This window comes from Lissotriton vulgaris, chromosome 8 (assembly GCF_964263255.1).
Source record: "Lissotriton vulgaris chromosome 8, aLisVul1.2, whole genome shotgun sequence".
Lineage (NCBI taxonomy): Eukaryota > Metazoa > Chordata > Amphibia > Caudata > Salamandridae > Lissotriton > Lissotriton vulgaris.
In genome coordinates, this window is record NC_141696.1 from 195,420,942 (window position 1) to 195,443,994 (window position 23,053).

The window sequence follows — 23,053 nt, forward strand, 5'->3', positions numbered from 1 at the left end:
GGTGGGGAGTTCAGAGCGCTGGTGTTAGGTGTGTAAATGCTATCATTGACAAACTGAATTAGTTCCTCGATTGTAAGGGAATTTTTTCCTTCCTTTTGCAGATTTCCTTTATGGTCCTGATGAGAATCGGACAAAGGGTCCAGTTCGAAGCGCGTTGACCTTTGTGATTGTGGTATCCTATGTCAAAATGAAAATGTATTATTAATTGTTTGAACAAAAGTATACTCTTAATATTCTGTAAGCGGGATAACATTTCAAGTCAGTTCCATCCCTGCATAGCCTTTTTGATTCATAAGTGAAATTACTTTAATTCCTCGACATAGGTTCCAATTTTTTCTTCAATTTTTTCTTTTTTTTGTCTTGTGTCTGTTCTTTCGGGAGAGTGCAAGTGTGTATGTCAATGTGAATGTTAGATGAGTCAGGTTATGTCTCAGATGTCAAGTATGAAAGAGATTGTCTGATTCAATGTATTTTATGTGACTTTTGCTTACGTTTGTTTTCCTAAGGATTTTTAGGGTTCACACATATTTAATGAAACAAACTGTATGTTGTCTTTTTGAACTTTTGAAAAGAAAATAAATAAAATTTTATGGATTTAATCCAATTTCTTGACAAAAAATTCAGGTTTCTTAGTTGGTTGTAAAGGCTTCCTTGTATAGTAGGACTCAGTATTGGCTTTTTGTCTTGGTTGTTTAAGTTTATCGACTCTGCCTTACTGAGGTGAGTCAAAGCCCTTGTTTGGTTTTTCGACCATCCTGTGAATAGGCAGAGGGGCTGAACAAAACAAAGTGCTCAAGAACCAGTTGCATCTGGTTCGCCCCTTGCCTGCACCTTTGACAACAAAGGATTTGGTGTATAAAAGAGGGGCTGTGACCCCATGAAAATGTTCTTGTTTCCTGACTTGAATCTACCAGGGGCGTGCTGCTGCTGGGGCCAAGGGAAGGCTTGCCTCCCTGGGCCCTGCCCAGCCCCTTGATTGCTGGAGGAATTCTTTCTGGGACCATCCTGCCCTCTTCACCTGTGAGGACTGTGTTGCTGGGACCCTCCTTGCTGTGGGAGTCATTTCGGGGGCCTTTGGTGATTTCTGGGCCCCCAGCGCCTCGTGGGTGCTTTGTCTTGATTTCTGGGCAGAGCGCTGTTGTTTTCCCTCAGGCGAAGCGCTCCTGCACTTTCGCTGCCAGCCGGGGTGCCAACCCGCTTATTTTTATGCCCCTGAGTGCGCAGGTGTCCACCCTGCGTCTTCATTTTCTTTGTATAAATTATTAAGGATGCCACCCCCTTTTATATGCGCCTTAGTGGGTGCCCACCCCGCTTCTACTTTTATTTCTATTCTCGAGGGAGCCTACCCCTCACTTTGTGCCCAGAGAGGAATTCACCGCCGCGGCCCGCGGCAACGCCGGAAGCCGAAGTCCGGCCCGCGGCCTGATTGTGGGCGGGGCCGGCAACGCAAGCCAGAGCCTCACGAACTCCACTGCAGCTTCTCCCCAGCCGGGGAGAAGCCGCGCAGAGCCTCGCGGGCTCCATTTTCTTAAGTCCAGGTTCCGAGATGGGGGACCGGGAGAAGCCAGGCGCCTTGCAAAGGTGGGGCTCTCATAGAGAGAGAGAGAGCCCCGCCGCCTATTGCTGAGGAGGGGGCACGATGTACACTGCCGGTGCCTGCCTCGCCGCTTCCGAAGAGAGATAGAAGCCTCCCCCGACAGGGCCGGTGAGTAGGGCCCCGGGGCGGAGGCAACAGATGTAGTGCCAGCAAGGGCACCGAACCAAGAGCGGTCCCGGGTGCTCAGTGGGCCGCTCCAACAGTGAGGGGTGAATTTAGAGCGACCCCAGATGGCAGTGGGCCACCCCAACGGTTCATTAGTGATTAACTGAGCCGATGCATGACTCCAACAAGTGGGCATGTTTTTACTTAGAAGGCCCCGTGGGCCCGTGCGCCCTAGTGATGGGCATAATGATTTTAGGAGCCAGTGCGCTCCGTGGGGGGCACCACGTTCCCAGAGCCAGATGGCTCCAGCCCTTGGGAATGTGTTATTCAGAGCCTAGAGAGCTCCCCAAAATTCCCATTATTTGATCTAGAGCCTAGATGGCTCCAACCTTTGCCGCAGTATTGTCCCAGAGCCTAGAAGGCTCCCACATGTCGCAGTTCTGAATCATAGTTGCCCAGCAGGTAGTGGGCAGCTGTACCGTTTAGGTTTTTCTTTCTAGGGACTTGTTCTTTGTGAACCCAGGAGTGAGATGTACTCCTTCGCCTCTACCTTGGCCTTCCACAGCTGCGCAGCACTTAGTGCCAGCTAAGGCGTTTAGGCCTCCAGTGAATTGTCTTCAGCTGCCCAGCAAGTAGTGGGCAGCTGCAACGTTTAGGCTTGGCGCAGTGGCGTAACCTGGACTTTCGCTGCTTAAGGCAGCAGCCCTGACTCTGTGGACATAGGGCATTTGAGCCCCTTCCTAGATGGCCAGTTGGCCAGGGGGGCTGTTACATTTATAGGGTGCAGGCCCTAATGTGGTTTATGTGCTAAATGTCATTTATGTGCTAATGCTTTGGGTGTTAGGAAATGTACTGTGTATAGTATGTTTTGCGCACCATGTTTGATGCCTCTAGATAGGATTTATGCATAGGAGGTTGTTTTACTGGTTTAGGTTTATGTTAAGGAGATTATACTTCCCTGTGTGATTTACGCCCCTAGTGTAAGGTTTACTTAGGTGGTGAGGGTCTAATGTAGTTAGACTGGTGGGAGACTGTGCATGATGGATTTCATGGCACAGACTGTTGCAAGTGCAGTGATTATCAGTGTTTACTTGTATGTTTATGATTTAGTTCACCTTGACCAAGTTATCTATTTTTACCAAGTGCTGATGCTGACAGTGGACCATGTGGCCCTGTCGGGTGTACATAATCCCTTGTAAATATTGCCCATGCCAGTTGGCACAATGTATATGGTGTGATTACTATCTGATGTGTTTTGAGAATACCCAGGCTATTTTTGACATAACTTGGTGTGGAGTTCCTTTTGTGGGGGGCCTGGGATGTTGTTGCTGGTGGGTGCGTGCGCAAATGCTTTACACATTGCCTCCGAAATAAGCCTTACTGCTCGTGTCATGCTACCAAGGGGGTGAGCAGGGGTTATCTTTGGCGTGTAACTCCCTTGCCCGGACTAGAGTGGTGGTTTCTGCCTGGCTTTGGCGCAAGCCTCAGCCAACCAGAAATCCCATTTCTAACAGTGTGTATTTTCTTGCTTAGTCATCCCGTATGCCTCTGCACGAATGTGGATTGCCTGTCTGTGTTTTGGATGACAGAAAACCTGGGGGCCGGGGTGGCTCCAGATGGCCTAGGTAGGTCAGGAAAGGGCTGATTAGACCTGAGCTGCGATGTGGTGAAAGGGGAGAGATTTCCTTGCACCTCAAAGGGCATGGTCTGCCTCTGACAATGCCGTCTCCACCTCCTGCCAGGAAATTACACCAGAGAAGGCAGCTGAAAGATCAAATGATTTTTTGAGATAAATACTGGGTCCCGGACCCCTGAACTTTAGAACTCAACTGGAACAAGAAGACTGCCAAGCAGAAGAGCCGGAGACACTGCGAAAAGAAACGACTGCTTTGCTGGGTGCTTTGTTGGGCTGACCTGCAGTGGCTGCTTTTGTCTTGGGCAGTAAAATGCCTGGACTAGACTTTCTGCTACCTAATTTGTGAGTCTCTCCAAGGGCTTGAGGTAGAGCTTGACCCCTGATCACAAAGTCTCAGGAACAGCAAAGACTTCAAGTTCTTCGACCCGCAGCACTGGGGACTGTGTGTTTTGTGCCGCAACGCAAAGGACACCAACTCGACGATGTCTACGACGCCGCTGCCGACTCCGAGACCTGAAGGCACCGCAGAGGGCACCGCAACTCTGGTCTCACCAACGCCGCCGCCAGTTAACGCTGCTGCTGCGCGCACCGCGACATGCGGGCACCGCACTCTGCACCGCCTTGCTTCACGAGGACGTCTTGGCTGGCCTGACGCCGCAACTTCCCACCGAAATAAACGCTGCTGCTTGCACCGTGGTTCGAGGGCACCGCTCGTAAGTTACACGACGCACCGCCCTCATCCCGCACCGCAGCCTTGGCCTACCGACGCCGGCACCATCGACTCCAGTTCGCGGCCGATGGCAGCGCTTCAGCACAGACAACGCTGCTGCTTGCACCGTGACCTGCTAGCACCATGACGAGCACCGTCTCCATCTCGCACCGCGACCCTCGTCTCACGACGACACCATCGGACGCCGCCACCGAGCCGCTGCTAGCACCGCGACCTGGGGACACCGCACCGCTGCGCTTCACACAGCACCACCCGACGCCTGTTGGCGCCAGCACTCTGGAACCCATCAGAAAGAAGCTCGACCTGCAACACGAGTGACTTCAAGGGCCCCATGGCCCTGCATCTCTGAAAGGTAGTGTTTGCGGGTCTTCCCGACACCGTAGTTGGCCTGCCACCCTGCGGTCAGCCAGAAATGTTTTTGGATTTGTTGTTCACAACGTCGCAATAGCTCCAGATGGAGCTATCGACATCAAGGAACTATTTTTAAAAGCACATTTTGATAAGTGAAGCTTTTGAAGTATAGTATTGTGGATTTTTATCGTATGTGGTCTTGTCCCAAGTATATAAAAATTTGATTTTTTTCTAAACTGGTGTGGTGTCCTTCTGTAGTGCGGACACTGTTTCACTGTTGGTTATGTGCAAATGCTATACACATTGTCTCTAAGATAAGCCTGGCTGCTTGTGCCAAGCTACCAAGGGGGTGAGCAGGGGTTATTTTAGAAGTGTAACTCCCTTATCCTGACTAGAGTGGGGGTTTCTGCCTCACTTTGGCGCAAGTCTCAGCTAGTCAGAAATTCCATTTTGTACACAGAATAAGAGAGTAAATGACTGTGTCGGCCTGGTGGACAGACCGCCTACCAAATTTATGAATGACAGCCAAGCTGGTGGTCATTCAAGTATGGGAATACATGGAATAGCAATGGCCAAAGTAAAGCTGCCATGGCTACCAGCACCTTGATACAGACATTTGGAACTGCAGTCAGTCTGAATAGGTGTAAAGCACAATGATAGTGTTGGGATCCCACTATGAACCTCAATTAGCAACTATGGACAGAAAGAATCAAAAGATGAAAATAGGCAGTTTAGACATGTACACCCATCTCATGAGTTTAAAGCCAACAGGGCGTGGCTTAAGGACAGCATCTTGAAATTGTCCTGCAGTATGAACAGGTTCAGAAAGCAGAGATCTAGGATAGGCACCAGGTCAATGTCCCCTTTTACAGCAACGTCTGGTCTTCTACCACCACAATTGAGGCTCCGCCCAGCAAGCATGCTCTCAAGGAAGGGAGTTATATGGAGTGGAGTATACTAAAGGAAGAAGGGATGTAGTCTTCCTTTAGAAGACTACATCCCTTCCTCCCAACTGAATGGGGGACAGAGGGGTGCCGAGCTGTACTGAAAATCATCAGCATCACTAAATGTAAATCCTAGATCTGCGTGGGGTCGGCCAAAGGGCTAGGGAACACCTGTCATCTTTTTAGACACCTCAAGAAGAAGAAACCTTCCTCTTCCTATTGAGTCTTTTGTGATATTTGTAAAAAGATCTCTTTGGGGAACATTCACCGGCGTGGGACTTACCTTTGGGACTGGGAGTCAACTTGGAAGTTTCCCTATGAGACTTTGCTTTCCGATCCCTGATGGCCTTTAATTGCATGGAGGTGCATGAGCCACAGGCTACAGTATTATGTTCTGACCACAGACACCACATACTGTCTTTGTGGGGGTCTAAAAGAGGCATCATCTAGTGGCATGGCTTAGGAGTGGCAGACCGCAGAGACCATCCAAGTGGACCGTTAGAATAAAAGGCTTAGAAGAAGTAGAATTAAAAAACAGCTGCACTGAGGTGGTCGCTTGAGAGTGAACAAAATAAAGGTGGGAGATTATAATTAGGTAGAAAATCAGGAAATATTAGTTAGATATAGGTTGAGTGAGACAATCTTTGTTTTCAGAAAAACTGTAAGGCAAGTTTGATTTTTATGTCAGTTAGGAAAGGATTCTATAGGAGGGCTGCAGCTTCAGAGAAGGAATGATGATGGACATGCGTTGTTTTGTAGCTTCAGCTTTCAAGTAGGAAGTTGTCTATATTTCAGAGTCGTCTTGAGCCACCTAATAGTTTGAGGAGTTTGGATTTGTAGGCCTGCATTTCAGTTTAGGCACCCTTATTTAGGCTTTAGTCTTGTCTAAATGGGTATCTAGAGTAGGTCCAGGAGCATCTTGGGGAAGTAAATGTAAATGTGTAAATGTGTGTGTCTTGTAAAGAGCACTGCTACCCGGAGGCGTCCTGGCGCGATAGACCGCTGGGGAAACCCGTCCTGGCTTTCCCTGTGAGATGTTCCCTACTGGGTATCTCCAAGGTGAACCCAGGCATCCCCGGCGTTTGTGGGGGGCCGTTGTGGAGATGAGGCAAGCTAATGCCCAGAGTTGCAGAGTGTAATCCCTGGTTAGAGTAGGCACCGAGGCGAGAATTATCGAGTCCGCTGACCCTGGTTCACGACCCTGCCGCGTCGGGAATTGAACCCTGGTCCCGGGCCGTCCCCTGCTTCCGGGTCTGCCGCCTGTAACCAGTGAGCCATACCACTCCAAAGTGATAACAATACTTGGAGGAAAAGAGAAGTCCAGCACTGGAGAACATCTTTGAGAGAGTGGAGGGTGGGTGGCTGCTGGTCCGTCAGAACAGCACTGTCAAAGTTCAGTGGCAATAACTGTAGGCATGTACTGCAGAAGATGTGGAGATGTAAAATAATTAAATTTGAAAAAAACAACACTTTAGTCCAACATAGACAGACTTTGTGCTTGACATGGATTTCTGGTCAGATGAAATAAATGAAAGGGGTCAACGTTGATAGTAGCAGGGAGATACTACACATTCATCTGGTTTAGAGTCAGAGAACTTGATCAAAATGAAATTCGAGATTTGTGTTTTTTACTTTGGAAATTGGTATGGGGAAGACCGAGTACTCGAGGACCAGTGATTACAACTGGAATTGTTTTTTTGCATAATAAAGTTATGGCATAAGTAATTTAGGGAAAAAAAATAGTTTGTTGATGCCATCAATACCTGAGAAATCAAATAATATGATACAGAACAGTTATTTAAATGCTAATAGAACATTTTATACTGTGTTTTTATTATTAAATGTAGTATATTTCTTAAGACCAGGGCTCGAGTCAGGGTACCACGCAGGTAGACGGCATCCCCCCACTTATTTTCCAGGGGGGACGCCGTCTCCCCTGCTTACTTATTAAAACGCCGTCCACCCTGCGCTGGCCTGCTCCTTCAGATTGTGATACAGCGCGCACCGACCAAAGCACACATTTCCGGGTGAAGCCTTGGACTGCTTTCTTATCACCACCCCCACGCCATCGCAGCTCATGCAACCCGCCCCACCCCTTCTTAACATTGCCGGGGGGACTCGGACTTACTAGTGGAACAGAGACGTCTGCGACCAATCAGTGGACATAGCAGACGTCACTGGATGGGTGTTTCTGCACCTCAACAGTCCCGCCCTCGTGTGCCATGCCCTTTATTTTTCTGGCTTTTCTTGCTCTGGCTCCTTTCCCTTTTGACCGTATCCGGATATCGACGCAGTTCTCAGTCCCTGCCTGGCCTCGCCTGCTGCCTGACCTGCTGGAGACTTCTCTTACTGCATCTACGAACTACACCGCCACCTAGGAAACCATTTTTGGATTTAGTTTCACTTTTAAGGTAAGTGTAAGCAAGTTTAATGGCTCCACTCGTTTTTCACTTTTTTTTGTGCCTTTCTGCCCTCTGTTCCCCTCGTTTTTCCCTTCTTTTTTGTGCCTTTCTGCCCTCTGTTAGACTCATTTTTTCCTTGTTTTTGTGCCTTTCTGCCATCTGCTAGACTCGTTTTTTGTGCCTTTCTGCCCTCTGTTAGACTCGTTTTCCCTTGTTTTTGTGCCTTTCTGCCCTCTGTAAGACTCGTTTTTCCCTTGTTTTTTGTGCCATTCTGCCCTCTATTAGACTTGTTTTTCCCTTGTTTTTGTGCCTTTCTGCCCTCTGTTCGACTCGTTTTTTGTGCCTTTCTGCCCTCTGTTAGACTTGTAATCTAAGATTACATTGATATATGACTAGATACATCTGCAGTGAGATGATGTTTAATTCCGAGATCTGGGTTCAACAGAGATATTGAACTATAAGGGCGCCAAAATGAAATGCTGGCTCTATAACACATCTTACAGGGGTGAGATTGGAGAGAAATTCTCCAATCTAATTTTTACACGTTGACACCTGTAAGAAGTAGGATTCAACCCAGGTATCCGCTGCCTTATTAATCACGGTCCTTTCTTTAAGCACATAATGAAGGATCTCCTGGTCCACTGTATCGAAGGACTGAAAGAACGAAGAGGCGACATTCATAAATGCTTCAGTGCTGTGACCAGAGAGGAAACTAGGTTGAAAGATACAGATAAGACTGTTTCCTTCCAAATAGTCCTTAAGCTCGGAGGCAACATAGTTTCAGATGATTTTCATAAGACACGGCAAGCATGTGATAGGATGGGAATTTGAAAGGCAGTTTTAATCACTCTTCTCTAGAAAAGCAGAGACCGTCTGTGAGGTACTCTTCTTCTGGAACGCGGTACCCTCTTCCTGCGAGGCACCCCCCTCTATACAGAAAAAGACTCTGCCAGGCACCCATCTTCTAGAGCACGGGTCCTTCTGACTGCATGGCACCCACCTCTATTTAGGATGAGACCCTCAGCCACAATCACTTTTTTCTTTATCCAGGAACCCTTTCCCTGCCAGGCACCCACCCCTACATAGTAAGAGACACACTGCCAGGCACCCTTTTCTGGCTGGAGCCAAGGGCCCTCTGACGGCCAGAAACCCACCTCTATTTTGGAAGGGACCCTCTGTCACACACGTCTTAAGCCAGGGACCCTTTGCCTGCCAGGCACCCACCCCTACGAAGACAGAGAAACTCTTCCAGGCACCTCTTTTTCTGGAGGCAGGACCCGTCAGGTGAATGGTGCTTCTCCTGTTAGTGGAGGGTGCTAGACAGGCAGTCTGTGTGTGCTGGGATGAGTTGTCTGGATAATGAGCCCATGTACCCCCGCCTCCTCGCCAACATCCTAATAAACGTTAAATATCTCGGCAAAACATCCCGGCTATCTACCCACCTTTTAAGATTTTGCAAACGGTCAGACACGAGAGTTAATAGGACGTTATATAAATTAAGGCAGTATGGTATATAAAATCGTCAGTATCCATTTTAATATGCTTTGCTGTCTGTTACTTTAACTATCAGTCATAGATTATTCAGGCAGCTCTGGGACACATGTTAAAGTGTTTTCTGTTTATATTTTAAATATGTACTGATTAGAGGAAAAACGGATTTAGGTGATTTTTCCTACCTTTTTTTTGTACCAACAAAAACATTAAAATATTGGTCACACCAGTAAAAATCAGTCAGAGGGTAACTCGAGTTACAATTGTCGCGATACAAACCACAATTAACACTTACATTTCTTTGCTGGCGTTTAACCACCTGAGGGTAAATATTCCAAAGGTAAATAAGATTCTAGTAGACTGGGGCTACCGGGTGTTTTCAAGGGAGCTGCTACTGTCACTGTGCATGAAAGCTTACAATGTAACCTATACGCTTTCACTGTCTTGTAAAACATGAAATATCAGGTTTGATTAAAAAGATAAATGAATAAATCTCTCTACCGGGGGCTTAGCTAACATTAATGCAACAGGTGCATTGGCACTTGTATTCACTATTTTTACATGTCTTATTTCCAACGTTGCCAGCTGTAGGACTCTGTTGTACTTTTCACAGCAGAAATATTAACTTTGTTTAAATGGTGATAAATATTAAGAGACTGCTTAAACTACGAAAATGTAACTGCGTACAAGTCTAAGGTACACTTGCAAAAACTATTTTTAAAATTCGGATACTCTTTCCTTCAAGCTTTAGGCATAAAAGGTAAACAAAACATAGGTTTCCCGCGGTTTCACTCAGTACATCAAGTCACTTTTCATTTAAAAATATATTTCACTCATAATAACACTGAAAAGCACACAGGATTGTGAAGTCAAGTGTAGGTCACTTGTGTGTTCACGAAAAACTGGTAATAATTAGAATGACAGGGAATTGTGAAGCTATTTTTAAGCAAAATATTTTGGCCATAATCACTGATTAAAATGCTTTTTAAACTCAACAAGAATTCGGGTGCTAACAGTTAAAGGAACTATAAGTATTGATTACTTGAGATGAAAATGTCACTCACCTCTGTAGGCAAGTGAGGGTATTTGGCAAATCCAGGCTAAATTGGATTAACTGCAAATGACTGTCCTCCTCACAAGTCAATATGAGGAAATGGCACATACAGATGTTTTTTTCCTCATATTACCAACAAAAACTCACTTGCAGCACTTAATGGCTTGACTAATGTAGTTGTATGCCAAACTTCATCGATATTTGGGCTGTTAATTCCCCCACACAGGTACCTTAAGTCACAGGCTTAAGTACTGAGCAGCTTCAATTGTTAAATCTTGCAATATGTGCAAATGATAGATCTGCCTCACATGTGATGTCACTTCCTGCCGTGATGTCACTTCCTGTGACACCACCTAAATTGGAGAGTCCTCCCACTTCTTTTTAACGGACTTGAGCCCTGCTTAAGACTATATAATAAGTGGCTACAATACTGTTTTCTTTTTTGTATGGTATTTGCAGCTTTGAGGAAGCCCGGTGGGGCAGAACGCGCGTCGGCTGCCGTGTTTTTCTGAAGAGAAATAAAGTTTTAACTGGATTAACTTCATCACTGTGAACTCTAATTTGGGACCTGGTCTTATGACGTGATAATTCAAATCTTGTGCTAAAAGACTTGACTATTTTTGGGACTGTGCTTAAATTGCATTTAGGATAAAGCAAGAAATGTTAATGTGTGCTCGTGTGTCGTTTTATTAATATCGCCTCATGGTCTACTTTGGTAAACCCGGTAATTGGATACCTAAGGTGGATGGGTATCAAACATCCTGGATGCACCCGCAATTAATAAGTATTGTGTGTGATACAACGATCTCTGTTATTCGGGGACACATGGTGAAGTGCAGATCATTTGGAGCATATCCATCACAGTGTATACATAGTAGTTATTTAAATGTGTAAAATATATATTATCCTTACCACTTGCATCTATTGTATTGCTTGTTGGAGATTTGTTTCCAAACACAGAATCAAAATCGACGTTAAGGCCAGCTGAGGTATGTGACTGAGCAGCAATAGAAGGCGTGAAACCTTAAAAACAAAAACATAATCACAATTACGTACCTCAACACTAAACATGAGATGTACATAACAGGCACTTCTGCATTATCTTGCAGTGATTTTGTTTTAGTGGTCCTGGTGATGTGGTAATACGTTGTACAGCTGAAAATTTGTACACGTCACAATAACTTAAAAATAATTCACGAACAAGATCTACTTCCAGTATGGTACCCAAATATGCAAGATACCAGTATAACAGGGCAGTGATAAAGAAAATATTAACCACTGAACTTTTCTGCAACAGCCTGAGAGTCTACGTGTGTGTTCGATGATTTAAGAACAGGTTTAGGTTCAGATCACAATAAAGATTAGCACAAAACCCCAAGTTAAAAATACTTTTAGTTTAATTGTTTGCATATGTGTTACTCTACCGTAAGTATGTTCTTCTGAAAAATTAAAAAATTGTAAACCCCTAGTAAAGAAGTAGGACTTGCTTGTACTTATGCAGGTTATAGTTTTTTGACCTTTTCTTAAATTTAGTATGTTTGAGGATCTTGTATTTATGTTCATGTTAGCTGAAAGTTACAACTTGCAATCCTCTGCTAATTTACATTATGTAGCACAACATAGCAAACAAGTAGCTTCAATACCTTTAGACTCCTAGGACGAGGCCAGGCACTGTAATCCAAACCAGTGTATCAGGGCGATTTACTTGTGCACTAGGACACTGCAAGTGTGCATGACACTTACATCTAGTAATCTCATAGTATCTACATCTTATATTTCTATGAAATAATATCTACACAGTGTGTGTAGTACACTGGCATAGGGGCATTGGTGTCAAACAAATTATTTTAGTTAGTAGTGATAGGTGGGTGTGATCTCTAATTCAGAATTTGCAAGAAATACACCAGCCATAAGGCCTCTGTTCCTGTCTAGGCTGAGGTTGAACAACCTGCCTCAAAACAGGGCCTTTTCATAGTATTACAGCAAGATCTTTGGCTTAAGAATTTAGAATGACGCTATTTAAATCAAAGTCTCTGTGAAAGTCACAATTGCCTATTGTTCCACTTTGTATGGTACAGTTAAAAATGAGAACTGTCTTAGAAGAAGCAGCACAACATTAAATAGTGTTTGCCACAAGAACTAATACGAGTAGGGAAAAAATGCAAATGAATATATAAAGTTGTTGTGCCTAGTATGAAACTAAAAAGAGATCTGTTTGACTTTTTACTCTCACTTGAGCAGGATCACTACTTCTATTATTTCTAAATTGTCCCCCTCTCCTCTAATAAAGCCATTGTTCAAGTCTGATCTCTGTTTCAGTATGGAAATTCCCTTTATCAAGGCGTCCCCTCCCACCAATCAGTGCCTTTAGATCGTTCAGAATACTGCAGCCCATCTTTTTCTTGGTGATGCGTCAGCTCCCCCACTGCCCGCTGTTCTATTTCAAATCAGTCTTCATTGGCTTCCAATTGCCAATGTGGCTATTTTTTTAAATCACTTTCTCACTTCATGTGCCTTTCCCAACTTAAGTCCTTACGTCTCTGAAATAAGTTCCTGCCTCATCAAAAATGATCCTCTTTGCACTTACCCTGGGTGGTGAACTCTGCTCCCGAGGTTTTCCGCACTTCGCGTTACGCAGAGCTCGACAAGTTTTTTTTACCTCGCTCATGTTTGTCAACGTCAAGTTGGTGACCCCGAGCGAGGAAAATTAACCTCCTGGCGAGATTTCCCAGTTGTAAATGGGCCCGTCTTCGTAGTCAGTCCTCCTTTATTATTTTTTTTACAGCCACTGAATCGCTCTTTTGTCTCATAACTTTCGATTCAGAAACATCTGAAGTATTGGTCTTTTCAACTTTGGGAAACTTTATGCCAGCCTGTTTCTCCAGTGTCAGGGAACCCTTATGAGTAGCATTTAGATATTTGTTAGATGTGTACAAAAGTGGTTCTTTTATAGGTGTGGGGATTATAGGTACCACCATTATTGGCCTGAGAACAGGTATTTAGATGTTTGGTTGTAGTATGGAGTACAGGAGAACAAGAGGCTCCTAGACTGCATTCAAAAACAATTAGGCCCTGATTACCTGTTTTCATTGAAAAGGAAATAAAACAGCACTTTTCATCAGGAGTGCCCTTTCCTGAATAGAATGCAGATATTATAGTAGAAAGGCTGTGTTAAGTTTTCCCATGTGAAGTAATACATCTGAAACTGAATTCTGAGGGCGTTTCTAAATTTGTAGACTAACACTCTAGACATCCAAAAGAGAACTCAAGTGTTAGAAATGGGATCTCTGGTTGGCTAGGGCTTGCGCCAAAGCCAGGCAGAGACCACCACTCTAGTCAGGGCAAGGGAGTTACACAGGGAGTTACACAGAAAGATAACCCCTGCTCACCCCCTTGGTAGCTTGGCACGAGCAGTCAGGCTTATCCTGGAGGCAATGTGTAAAGCATTTGCGCAACACACACACACAGCAGCAGCACACTAGGCACACCACAAAAAGGAACTCCACAGAAGGTAATATATAAAAATAGCCTTTGTGTTACCATAAACACATTAGATCATAATCACACAATTACACTGTGCCAACTGGCACTGGGCAGTATTTACAGGGGACGCTGTCAGAATCAGCACTTTGTAGAAATAGTACTTAGTAGAAATAGCACTGTAGCATAAAATAACAGTTCTAGGATACAACCAGTAACCACTGGTAAAAGGTAGGTACACACTACGCAATCCTAATCACCTTAGGCATTGATCACGCAGGAAAACATAAACTCACTAGTATAAAGTATACTAGGCAAAACAATCTCCTAAGTGTCAGAAACACATGTAGAGGTCTAAAACAGGCATTGTACGCAAAAATAACATTAGGCAATTATCATAAACCCAGTAGGCAATCACCTTGCGCAAAAATACACCTGAGGCATAACCCTGTACCCTTAGCGAGGGCACAGCACCTAAAACTGTCCCCAGCCCAACTTGGCCTCTCAGGGGCTCAAACGCCCTTTGTCCAGCAGAGTCAGGGCTACAAGCTGCAAATGCAGCAATGCGCAGGGCATCACCTAAACGTTGCAGCTGCCCACTAAGTGCTGGGCAACCGTGGAAAGGAATCTGGGCACCAGCGTGCCTCCTGAGCCTTCTCTCTGGTCTCTTCAATCAGCAAAATGCCTCAAGCACTCGTGGGAGCCACGTGGGCTCTAATTACAACTGCTGTCGCAAAACAATGTGGGAGCCACGTAGGCTCTAAATCATCAAATGCCCCTCAATCACACATAGTCCACGTTGGAGCGGCCATCTGCCCCAGTGGGGGCGCTCTGACCGGGTGCCTCTGCCTGCCACCAGCCACTGTGAGCCCCACTCACCTGGGACTCCCCCGCGGTCTCCTTCCGTCCCAGGGCCAGCACTGTGGAGCTCCTCCTCTTCGCCCGGTCCCTCTTCTGGGACCGGGACGTCAATTGAGCCGGTGAGGCTCATGGCAATCTCCTGTGGAGGCTGGGTGGGCTCCCGTCCTCTCCTGCACCCGCAGCAACACTTCTCCAGTAGCGGGGGCAGGCACCGGCAATGTGCCACGTGCCCCCTCCGCCTCAGACGTCCAACAGTTGCAGGGCGCGGGGCTCTCCTTCGGGCATGGGCGCCCGCTGCCGGCCACGTTGCCTCTCTTCTCGCGCTGGCCTGGCTTCTCTTCTCCGGTGCCGGGACATCCTGGGAGGCGGGGTAGCCTCCCGTCCTCGCTTCCACCGGCAACTTCCTCTTCGTTGCGAGGCCACGTCTGCGGCTGGGACGAATCCCAGCGTGGCGGCCTTGTGACGTCAGCAGCAGCCCGGTCGGGAATTCCTGGGTCAGCGGTGGTGAGTTTATCAGGGCAAAATGAGGGGTAGGCACCTTCTTTCAGGCAAAGTCTCTGGCAGGGTGGGCACCCGCTAGGGGTATAGGAATAGCGGCAAGGCCTCTGGCGGGGTGGGCACCCGCTAGGGATAAAAAAAAATGAGCAGATGTGCGGGGTAGGCACCTGCGAAATGAATAACAAAGCGGCGTGGGCACCCTTCGTTCCTCACGCACAATGTGGGGTGGGCTCCCGTGATTGAGGCACAAATGCAGGGGAATCCCTATGCCAAATGCTTGCAGCTCCATGCTGCAACTAGAAATAAAAGCGCTCCCCTGGAGGAAAAACAAAGCGCTTCCCAGGCGCTTGAAGTACGCAAAAGTCCAGGGCAAAGTTCAGGGAAGGAAGGCAAAGGGGCAAAGGCTGGGCCCAGGGTCAAGCTCACAGGGCCCTCCAGGCAGGGAGGCATTCCCCAGTGGCGGTACCAGATCTTTCCTGTTTTGATAGGACTTACTACAATGTATTTCTTGTTTCTTGTTAACAGATGTAAGAGACACCGTTTGGTACAGAGGAACACGATTTTGGACTATTTATGTATATCCTTTACAGGTTGTCGTTACGTTCACTTTATGTATGCAGTAGCTAATGCTTAGAACTCTGGCCCTGAAGAAAGCCATGGGATCTTGTCCCTACCGGCTGAAACATGTTGGCCTTGTAAATGCAGTTATATGTTTAGACTGCTTCCTCTGCATTGTTCTTGTTTGTTTGAGGGAAAGGACAAATTACATTAGAGTTTTTCGCCTATTGATCCTTTTACCCCTTGTTTTTAACTCACACATCTTTTGATTTTTGCACTGCACTCGATCCCATCTTTATCATTTGTTCATGGGTACCTTAGCGATTGATGGTGCGACCCAATTGAGTAAGGGCGATGGATGGGTCTCATTGATCAAGAGACATACCACCCCATTTTTGGATGACCAAATGAGAACACTTGATCTACATACCTATTTGATGGGAATCTAACACATCTCTGTACGGGTCTTACCAACAATCTCAGTAGGTCCTTCGACAGGTTTGTCCTGGCACACATTCTGATATAGAGACTTATATAGCTCTATTAGCGCCTAACTCACTTATGTAGGAGTTTTGCAGCAGCTCGGAGTACTTGAAGCTCCGTTATAGACCCCCGGTTCTTTTGTCGTTAGGATTATAGTTAGTGGGATACGAACTGGGCAGGTCTTTAAATTTCCCTCAGACCCTTCTTTAATTGTTTGTGTTTTACTGTTTAGAGCAGCTGCCAGCTGCGGGTCTTTCTCTTAGACTACACTTTATGGGGGTAGTTCTTTCGCTAGGGACACTGTGTGCTCTAGTCTGCACCACTGAATCTTCTGGGGAGGTATTAGGTTCAGTTTCCTTTGAGTCTAGGGTCACCCACCTTCACTTTGGTCCTTTAGGGCTCTCTACAGATGTACCCTTGGCACACTGTTTGCCTATATGTGAGTTTGAACTAACAAGCAACATCATTATTCTGATATGGCAGGCACAGCACGATATTGTATTGTTTTGACAGCCCTCTACCACTTCAGTTTTTGAAGTGAGGGGCGGATGATTCAGCCCCCCCTCAACATCCTCCCTTCCCACCATTGGCTACCTTTCTTTGGGTTCATTTGGGGATCATTATCAGAGACCACTTTGATGGATCTTTATAAATAGACATCAGATCGGTTGACTATTTCGCGCTTGCAAACACTTGCGCTATGGTTAAATAAAGCACCTTTATTTTTGAACTAGTTCAAACTACAAAGATGGCCGTAATGATGTCATCTTGTAGTTCTTGGGTGAACTACAACACAGTGGATTGTGACATCACTCTGTAGTTCAATCGAATCCCGCAAGAGTACGTGATACTCCGCCCCTATCTCCTTTATAAGCTTCCTGTGGGCAGCCATTTTTGCCTCCCACGAAGCTCGGGTCCTGCAATGAGACAACGCCGGACAGGTTAGTGGCTCATTAGGATTTATTTTTGGCCTTTTTTTCTTTTGGGGTGGCATAGACTGGTTCACCTATGTTTCTGGGATATGAGACCAGGCTTGGTCTGTCAAACGTCTGCTAGCCCAGATCTAAACCTGCTACAGTTTAGCTCCATCCTATTAAGGACACTCATATTTAGAGGAAAGCTTTTTACATTAAGTGATGGATATTGGGAACCTGGGACTTTTATGGGCTCTGTGACTTATTCCACCCTTAGGATTTTTTGTGGCTCTGTGAAGCTTGACTGTTATAGGGGCTATATTATGTATTGGAGGGAGAGATAGAGTAGTACTGTCCACCCTTCCGTTCATTACCCCTTCCTTGCCTTCACAGAGCGGGCCTCCTTTTTCCTGAGCTGGGTTCCAGGAGAGGTGAGGTACACTCCCTGTACTATTCAGGTGAGTAACATTAGTAAAATAAATTGGCTTAATTAGTAGAAGCCAGTGCCAGGTCTTTCCTGTTTTGATAGGACTTACTACAATGCATTTCTTGTTTCTTGTTAACAGATGTAGGAGACACCGTTTGGTACAGAGGAACACGATTTTGTGCTATTTATGTATATCCTTTACAGATTGTCGTTACGTTCACTTTATGTATGCAGTAGCTAATGCTTAGAACTCTGGCCCTGAAGAAAGCCATGGGATCTTGTCCCTACCGGCTGAAACATGTTGGCCTTGTAAATGCAGTTATATGCTTCCTCTGCATTGTTCTTGTTTGTTTGAGGGAAAGGACAAATTACATTAGAGTTTTTCGCCTATTGATCCTTTTACCCCTTGTTTTTAACTCACACATCTTTTGATTTTTGCACTGCACTCGATCCCATCTTTATCATTTGTTCATGGGTACCTTAGCGATTGATGGTGCGACCCAATTGAGTAAGGGCGATGGATGGGTCTCATTGATCAAGAGACATACCACCCCATTTTTGGATGACCAAATGAGAACACTTGATCTACATACCTATTTGATGGGAATCCAACACATCTCTGTACGGGTCTTACCAACAATCTCAGTAGGTCCTTCGACAGGTTTGTCCTGGCACACATTCTGATATAGAGACTTATATAGCTCTATTAGCGCCTAACTCACTTATGTAGGAGTTTTGCAGTAGCTCGGAGTACTTGAAGCTCCGTTATAGACCCCCGGTTCTTTTGTCGTTATGTACCTCCTGGCGCCCAGCAGCAGGCCCACCCTCATGATAGGATCCAGGGAGAGAACCCTTTCATGGGGTCACAGCCCCTTTTTAGGTCTCGGCCTGCGTAGGCTGCATTTGCGCAGTCTCGTCGGCGAGATGTTATGTTTTCTAGTAGGGAAGTTAAACAAGCCAGCTCTTCTCCATTGGCTGGCTTCCTAAACAGCGGCCAGCCATTGGAGAAGAGCTTTGTCTGTCACTTTAAGCCCCGTCCGTTTCGGATTGAGGGGCGTGTATTTTCCTGTCCTTTCTCTCCTTGACCTCATCAAGAAAAAACAAGCCCCCCCAGTCTGAAAAGGACGGGGCTTGTTTACTCCGTTACTAGTGCGTTTGATGAAAGACACATCAAAGATACGCACTGCCATGGAAATAACCAGCAGGTTACGATGTAGTCCCTTCTTTATGTCTACATTGACTATCCTTTCAGTTACAGTCCTAAAACAAAGCTGGAAGAGACCATGTATTGGCCAATCCTATTGCTGCATTAGAAGAAAAGGCGGATACATTCCCAATGTTGCGACTAGCTATGCCACGCCTCTTCTTCATGATTGGCCCTAAGGATTAAACTTAAAACCAATCCAAAAGTAGAGTGACTCCCAAATCCAGTGGAGGGGTGGTGCCAGCCACTTTACCTATGTTGTGTCTTGCGGGTGGCGTTTTCAGTCTGTAGCTGGACTGTGGACGGGGAGACTGGAAGGAGCTGCAAGGCTGTGTCGGTGGTGAACCTACACCCTGTGTACTTGACAGCGAGTTATTTTCATCTCCCTGCCATGGCGCTACTCCACCAGCACCAGTTCAAGCCTCTGCCAGCTGACAAACAGATACATACCTCCAGTTTTTTGGAAGCCGTGTCACACTTGCCATCCTTCTTCGGTGAGTTGGTAAACACGTCGGGCTGTGGGCGGGTTTAAATGCCATTGGCATAGCAATGGACAGCAGTTCGAGTGATAATCCTGAACGTTTACCTGTTGAAGTGTCACGTCCAACTTTAGATGGCACCTGTCTCAGAATCACTTCAAGGTAGACCAAGTTGTTTGACCACCTATTTAAGTAGCGTGATACCTATAATTACGTCGTTGGGATCACGGAGACTATAGGTTCACACTGTCTCGAACACTTTTAACATAGTGGCTGTCTGTCATTGGTTGTATCATTTGGTGCTTTTTCCAGTGAGAAGGCACCTGTTACGTGGGGTACACCTGCAACAGAAACTTACACCTCTGGTAAAGCATCTGTTCTACCGTTAGTTACGTTTTGGGGGATTTTCAGACTTGAGCTACTTATTTTGCAAGTTAGTTACTGTCTGTCATCAGTTACAACTTATATACACCAGTCTCACGATCACCCGAATCATTAGAATAGCGCATGCCTCTTGTGGGTTACAACATTTGAATCCAGCGGGTTAGAAGGTTAGTGTCCTCACCAGTTGCGGGGACTGCAGCAAATTAAATTGCCTGGAGTATGTATCCAGGTCCTTTTGAATTTGGTGCCATCATTTTTATATGCGAGTAACTCTAATTATGTGACAGTCGCCCATCTCGAGATTCTTTTATTCTGGTTAACCTTGACATTGGGTCACTTGCACCACAAATTAAACCTGTGCATGTAATAATGTCTTGGGTGTATTTGCAAAGGGTGATATACCTGTTTTGGGAATTGTTTCTGACTGAGGGTTACCTTGCTCGTACTCAAGTGGTGGGATCCTTGACTTCGAAGTACTCACATGCAGGGTAGTTTATCAGGAATCTTAAATGCACATAGGAGTCCAGTCTCTGGTGCAATCTTGTATATAGGGGGTTGCTTTCCCTTACATGCACTTGTAAGTTATCACCTGGGTGCACTGACGTGGGTACAATCACTGCAGATGTAATGGCATAGGGACCTAGGCTGCCATGTCTCTATTGATTTTGAGGGAGAGGGTACTGTCATCTTCTCCCTCCTCTTCAGACTCTTCAGGGCTCCCCTCAAACCCACCACCCTCATGGCGTGAGGCCCGGGCCCTCTCCTCCTCACTGAGCTCACGTTCCCAATCATCCTTCTGCCATTGGATTAGGTTGTCCCTAAGTTTGGACGGGGAGTCTGACCCATTCACTGCTATGTGTCTCTCTTCACAGAACTCTACCAACTCATCCACACTGTATCTAAACAGACCACAGAAAAAAAGCAGACTCCATCTTGGCAGGACGCTCAGGGACACGTGCAACACTGGGGACCCTCATTTTGTGAACCCGTAGACAAAGGGTTTCCCTGCACCAGTGAGATAGATAACAATCTCACTTCTACAGGATGTGCAAATATCAACTGTTGTTGCTCTAATATTGTCAATTATATTTTTTCTGTCCTAATCTATCATTCTTGCTTAGATTCTACTATTTAATGGAAATCTACTGGAAAATGTGTATTTCAGTTCATTATGGATGCACAGACCACAATATGAGCTAGGTTATGATAAAATCTGGATTTTGCAGGGGTCGTGTAACTATCTGTTGGGCAAACTGGTTAAGAACTATTAATATATTTAAGGAGTATTCTTTGTGTAAGTGATCAATAACCACATCGTGTAGCATTTAAAAACAAAAATAGAGAATCACTTGAACAACTAACAAAGGTTACATTGGTGTCAAGATTTAAAATTATGGGTCTTATTATGATGTCGGTGGGACCGCCACCGACAGGCAATTGGTGGCGGTCTCACCGACATCCACGCCATCGGTCCAACTGCTGTATTACAATACGGACGGTCGGACCACAGCGGTCTGGGGACAGGCTGCCAACTCCAACAGGATCAAGGATCCTGTCGAGGCAGTGGTCGGACTCAGTGGGCCACTGGTAAGTGGCATGAGGGGCACATGTAGTGCCCCCTCCAACATCCATAAACCATGCCCGGCACACAGTGTATGGATGTGCACTAACAAATTGGTTACTTACCAGTAGGAATAGTTTTGCAGCTTGAAGAGTTTTCTGGATTCACATGCTGTGCATTATTCCGCTATCTAGTGGTTGGGTCCAAAACAGTCAGTTTTTTCTTTTTCTTCTGGACGGCGTCGACCACCATTTGGTAGGACATGTAGTGCCCCCTCACGCATCCATGCACTGTGCCTGGCACACAGGGCATGGATGTGCACTAAGTGCATTTTACTACAGCTGCTTGTGCTGTAGCCCTTTTCCCGGGCCGCAGCACCAGCCACAGTAGAAAAATGCACTTTCTATCCGTCTATACGGCAGTCCTATCATGATAGGGCAGGTGGAAATGCTGACTCATTGTCGGGCGGTCACCTGCCCGCGGTGAAGGCGGTCGGATCGTAATTTGGCCCCAATTCTTGAATTTCAATCATTTAGGTACTTAATTCAGCACCTTGGACTTTACACGTTACACCTGGTGAACCCATGATGATCCTGTTGGCCAAATCTTCTCCTCGCGGAGATGAGAGTGGCAAGTAAGCTCAAACAATGCTGTCAATTATTCAACTGACTCAATCATCACAGAGTCACAAAGCCACCATTAGGACTATAAAAACCTGATAAAGGTTCGGCAGCAGCTTTCTAATGGCTGGGTGTATGGGAATGTATATACATTCTTGAGATTCCGAGGGCGAAATAGGAGTTAGATATGCTTTCACCATGAAATGAGTGTGCATATACAGGAAACAGGACAGACGGACTGGTAGTCGGTGGTCCCGCCCACATAATTAGGATTCGACAGTCATGAAGGCATCGGAAACCTGCCTATTTGTATTGAGGCTAGAGCTGCATCCTGGAAAAGGGCTGCAGCACAGCAAAAGGCATGTTTTCAAGCATCCCCGCATCCATGAGGTGACTGCCACACAATACAGGGATGTTTAAGTGGGCACCACAGGTGCCCTCCAGTGCCCATAGTGGAGGGCCACGGGGGACAGGGGCCCTGCTAGGGGCCCCAAAAAAGCCTTTCCACCAGCCTTTTCAAGTCAGAAGAGCTGGCGGAAAGGTGGAAAATAATCCCCACGGCACTACCTCCATTGTAGGGAATGTGATCGGACCAACTGCGGCGGTCTGACCACTGTAAGAGATGTCCGTGGGTGAGTCACCAGCAGCACGTAGGTGTTGGTCCCACCGACATCCTAATCGGGCCCTACTATTTAACCATGTAATCCGGTGAAACAGAGATCATAATGCTAAACTGTCCTGCATTTGCTATCAATCACTACGTATTTGGAACCCACCAACAGGTCACAGATTAGAAAAAGAGCACACATAATGGACCAGTGACCTTGATGAGAATCATGGATGGCTTATTATTATTTATTTATCTACAGTACGGTGGTAGAGAAACTGGTTTCATTTTAAAGACTGAATTATGCATACAACTAACAAAGGTTTTAAAAGGCCTGAATGAATAATGAAGTGCAATACATATTTTTACAATTATATTAATATGCAAATAATTATAATGGTCTAATATCAAAAAATAAGTTGACTGACATAATTAAGAAGGTAAACAAGTCAATCAACTAATTCTCAAACCATGTTTAATGTAATAGCACGTGCAGAAGGGTTTAAATCATGTATCCCGTTACTAAAATGTGGAAATTGGCTCTTCGCCTTTGAGGAAATAGGTCCAAATATGTCCTCTAAAGCATAGGCACTTACGGCACCTGCACTTTGGGTTCAGAACGTACAAAACTATTGCTAGGTTAGTTTTGTCTGTGATAAAAAAAGAA

The 23,053-nt window shown here is 45.8% G+C and overlaps 1 protein-coding gene across 7 annotated transcripts in view; it reads right to left on the reverse strand.

The window, feature by feature from the left end:
• Nucleotides 1–23,053, reverse strand: part of PICALM (phosphatidylinositol binding clathrin assembly protein) — a 495,196-nt gene that overhangs the window by 83,890 nt on the left and 388,253 nt on the right. For all 7 annotated transcript variants that reach the window (XM_086933969.1, XM_086933970.1, XM_086933967.1 and 4 more), the window contains one exon: nt 11,223–11,333. In XM_086933969.1, coding sequence (XP_086790095.1) covers nt 11,223–11,333 — 111 coding nt within the window. The remainder of the gene's footprint in view (nt 1–11,222; nt 11,334–23,053) is intronic.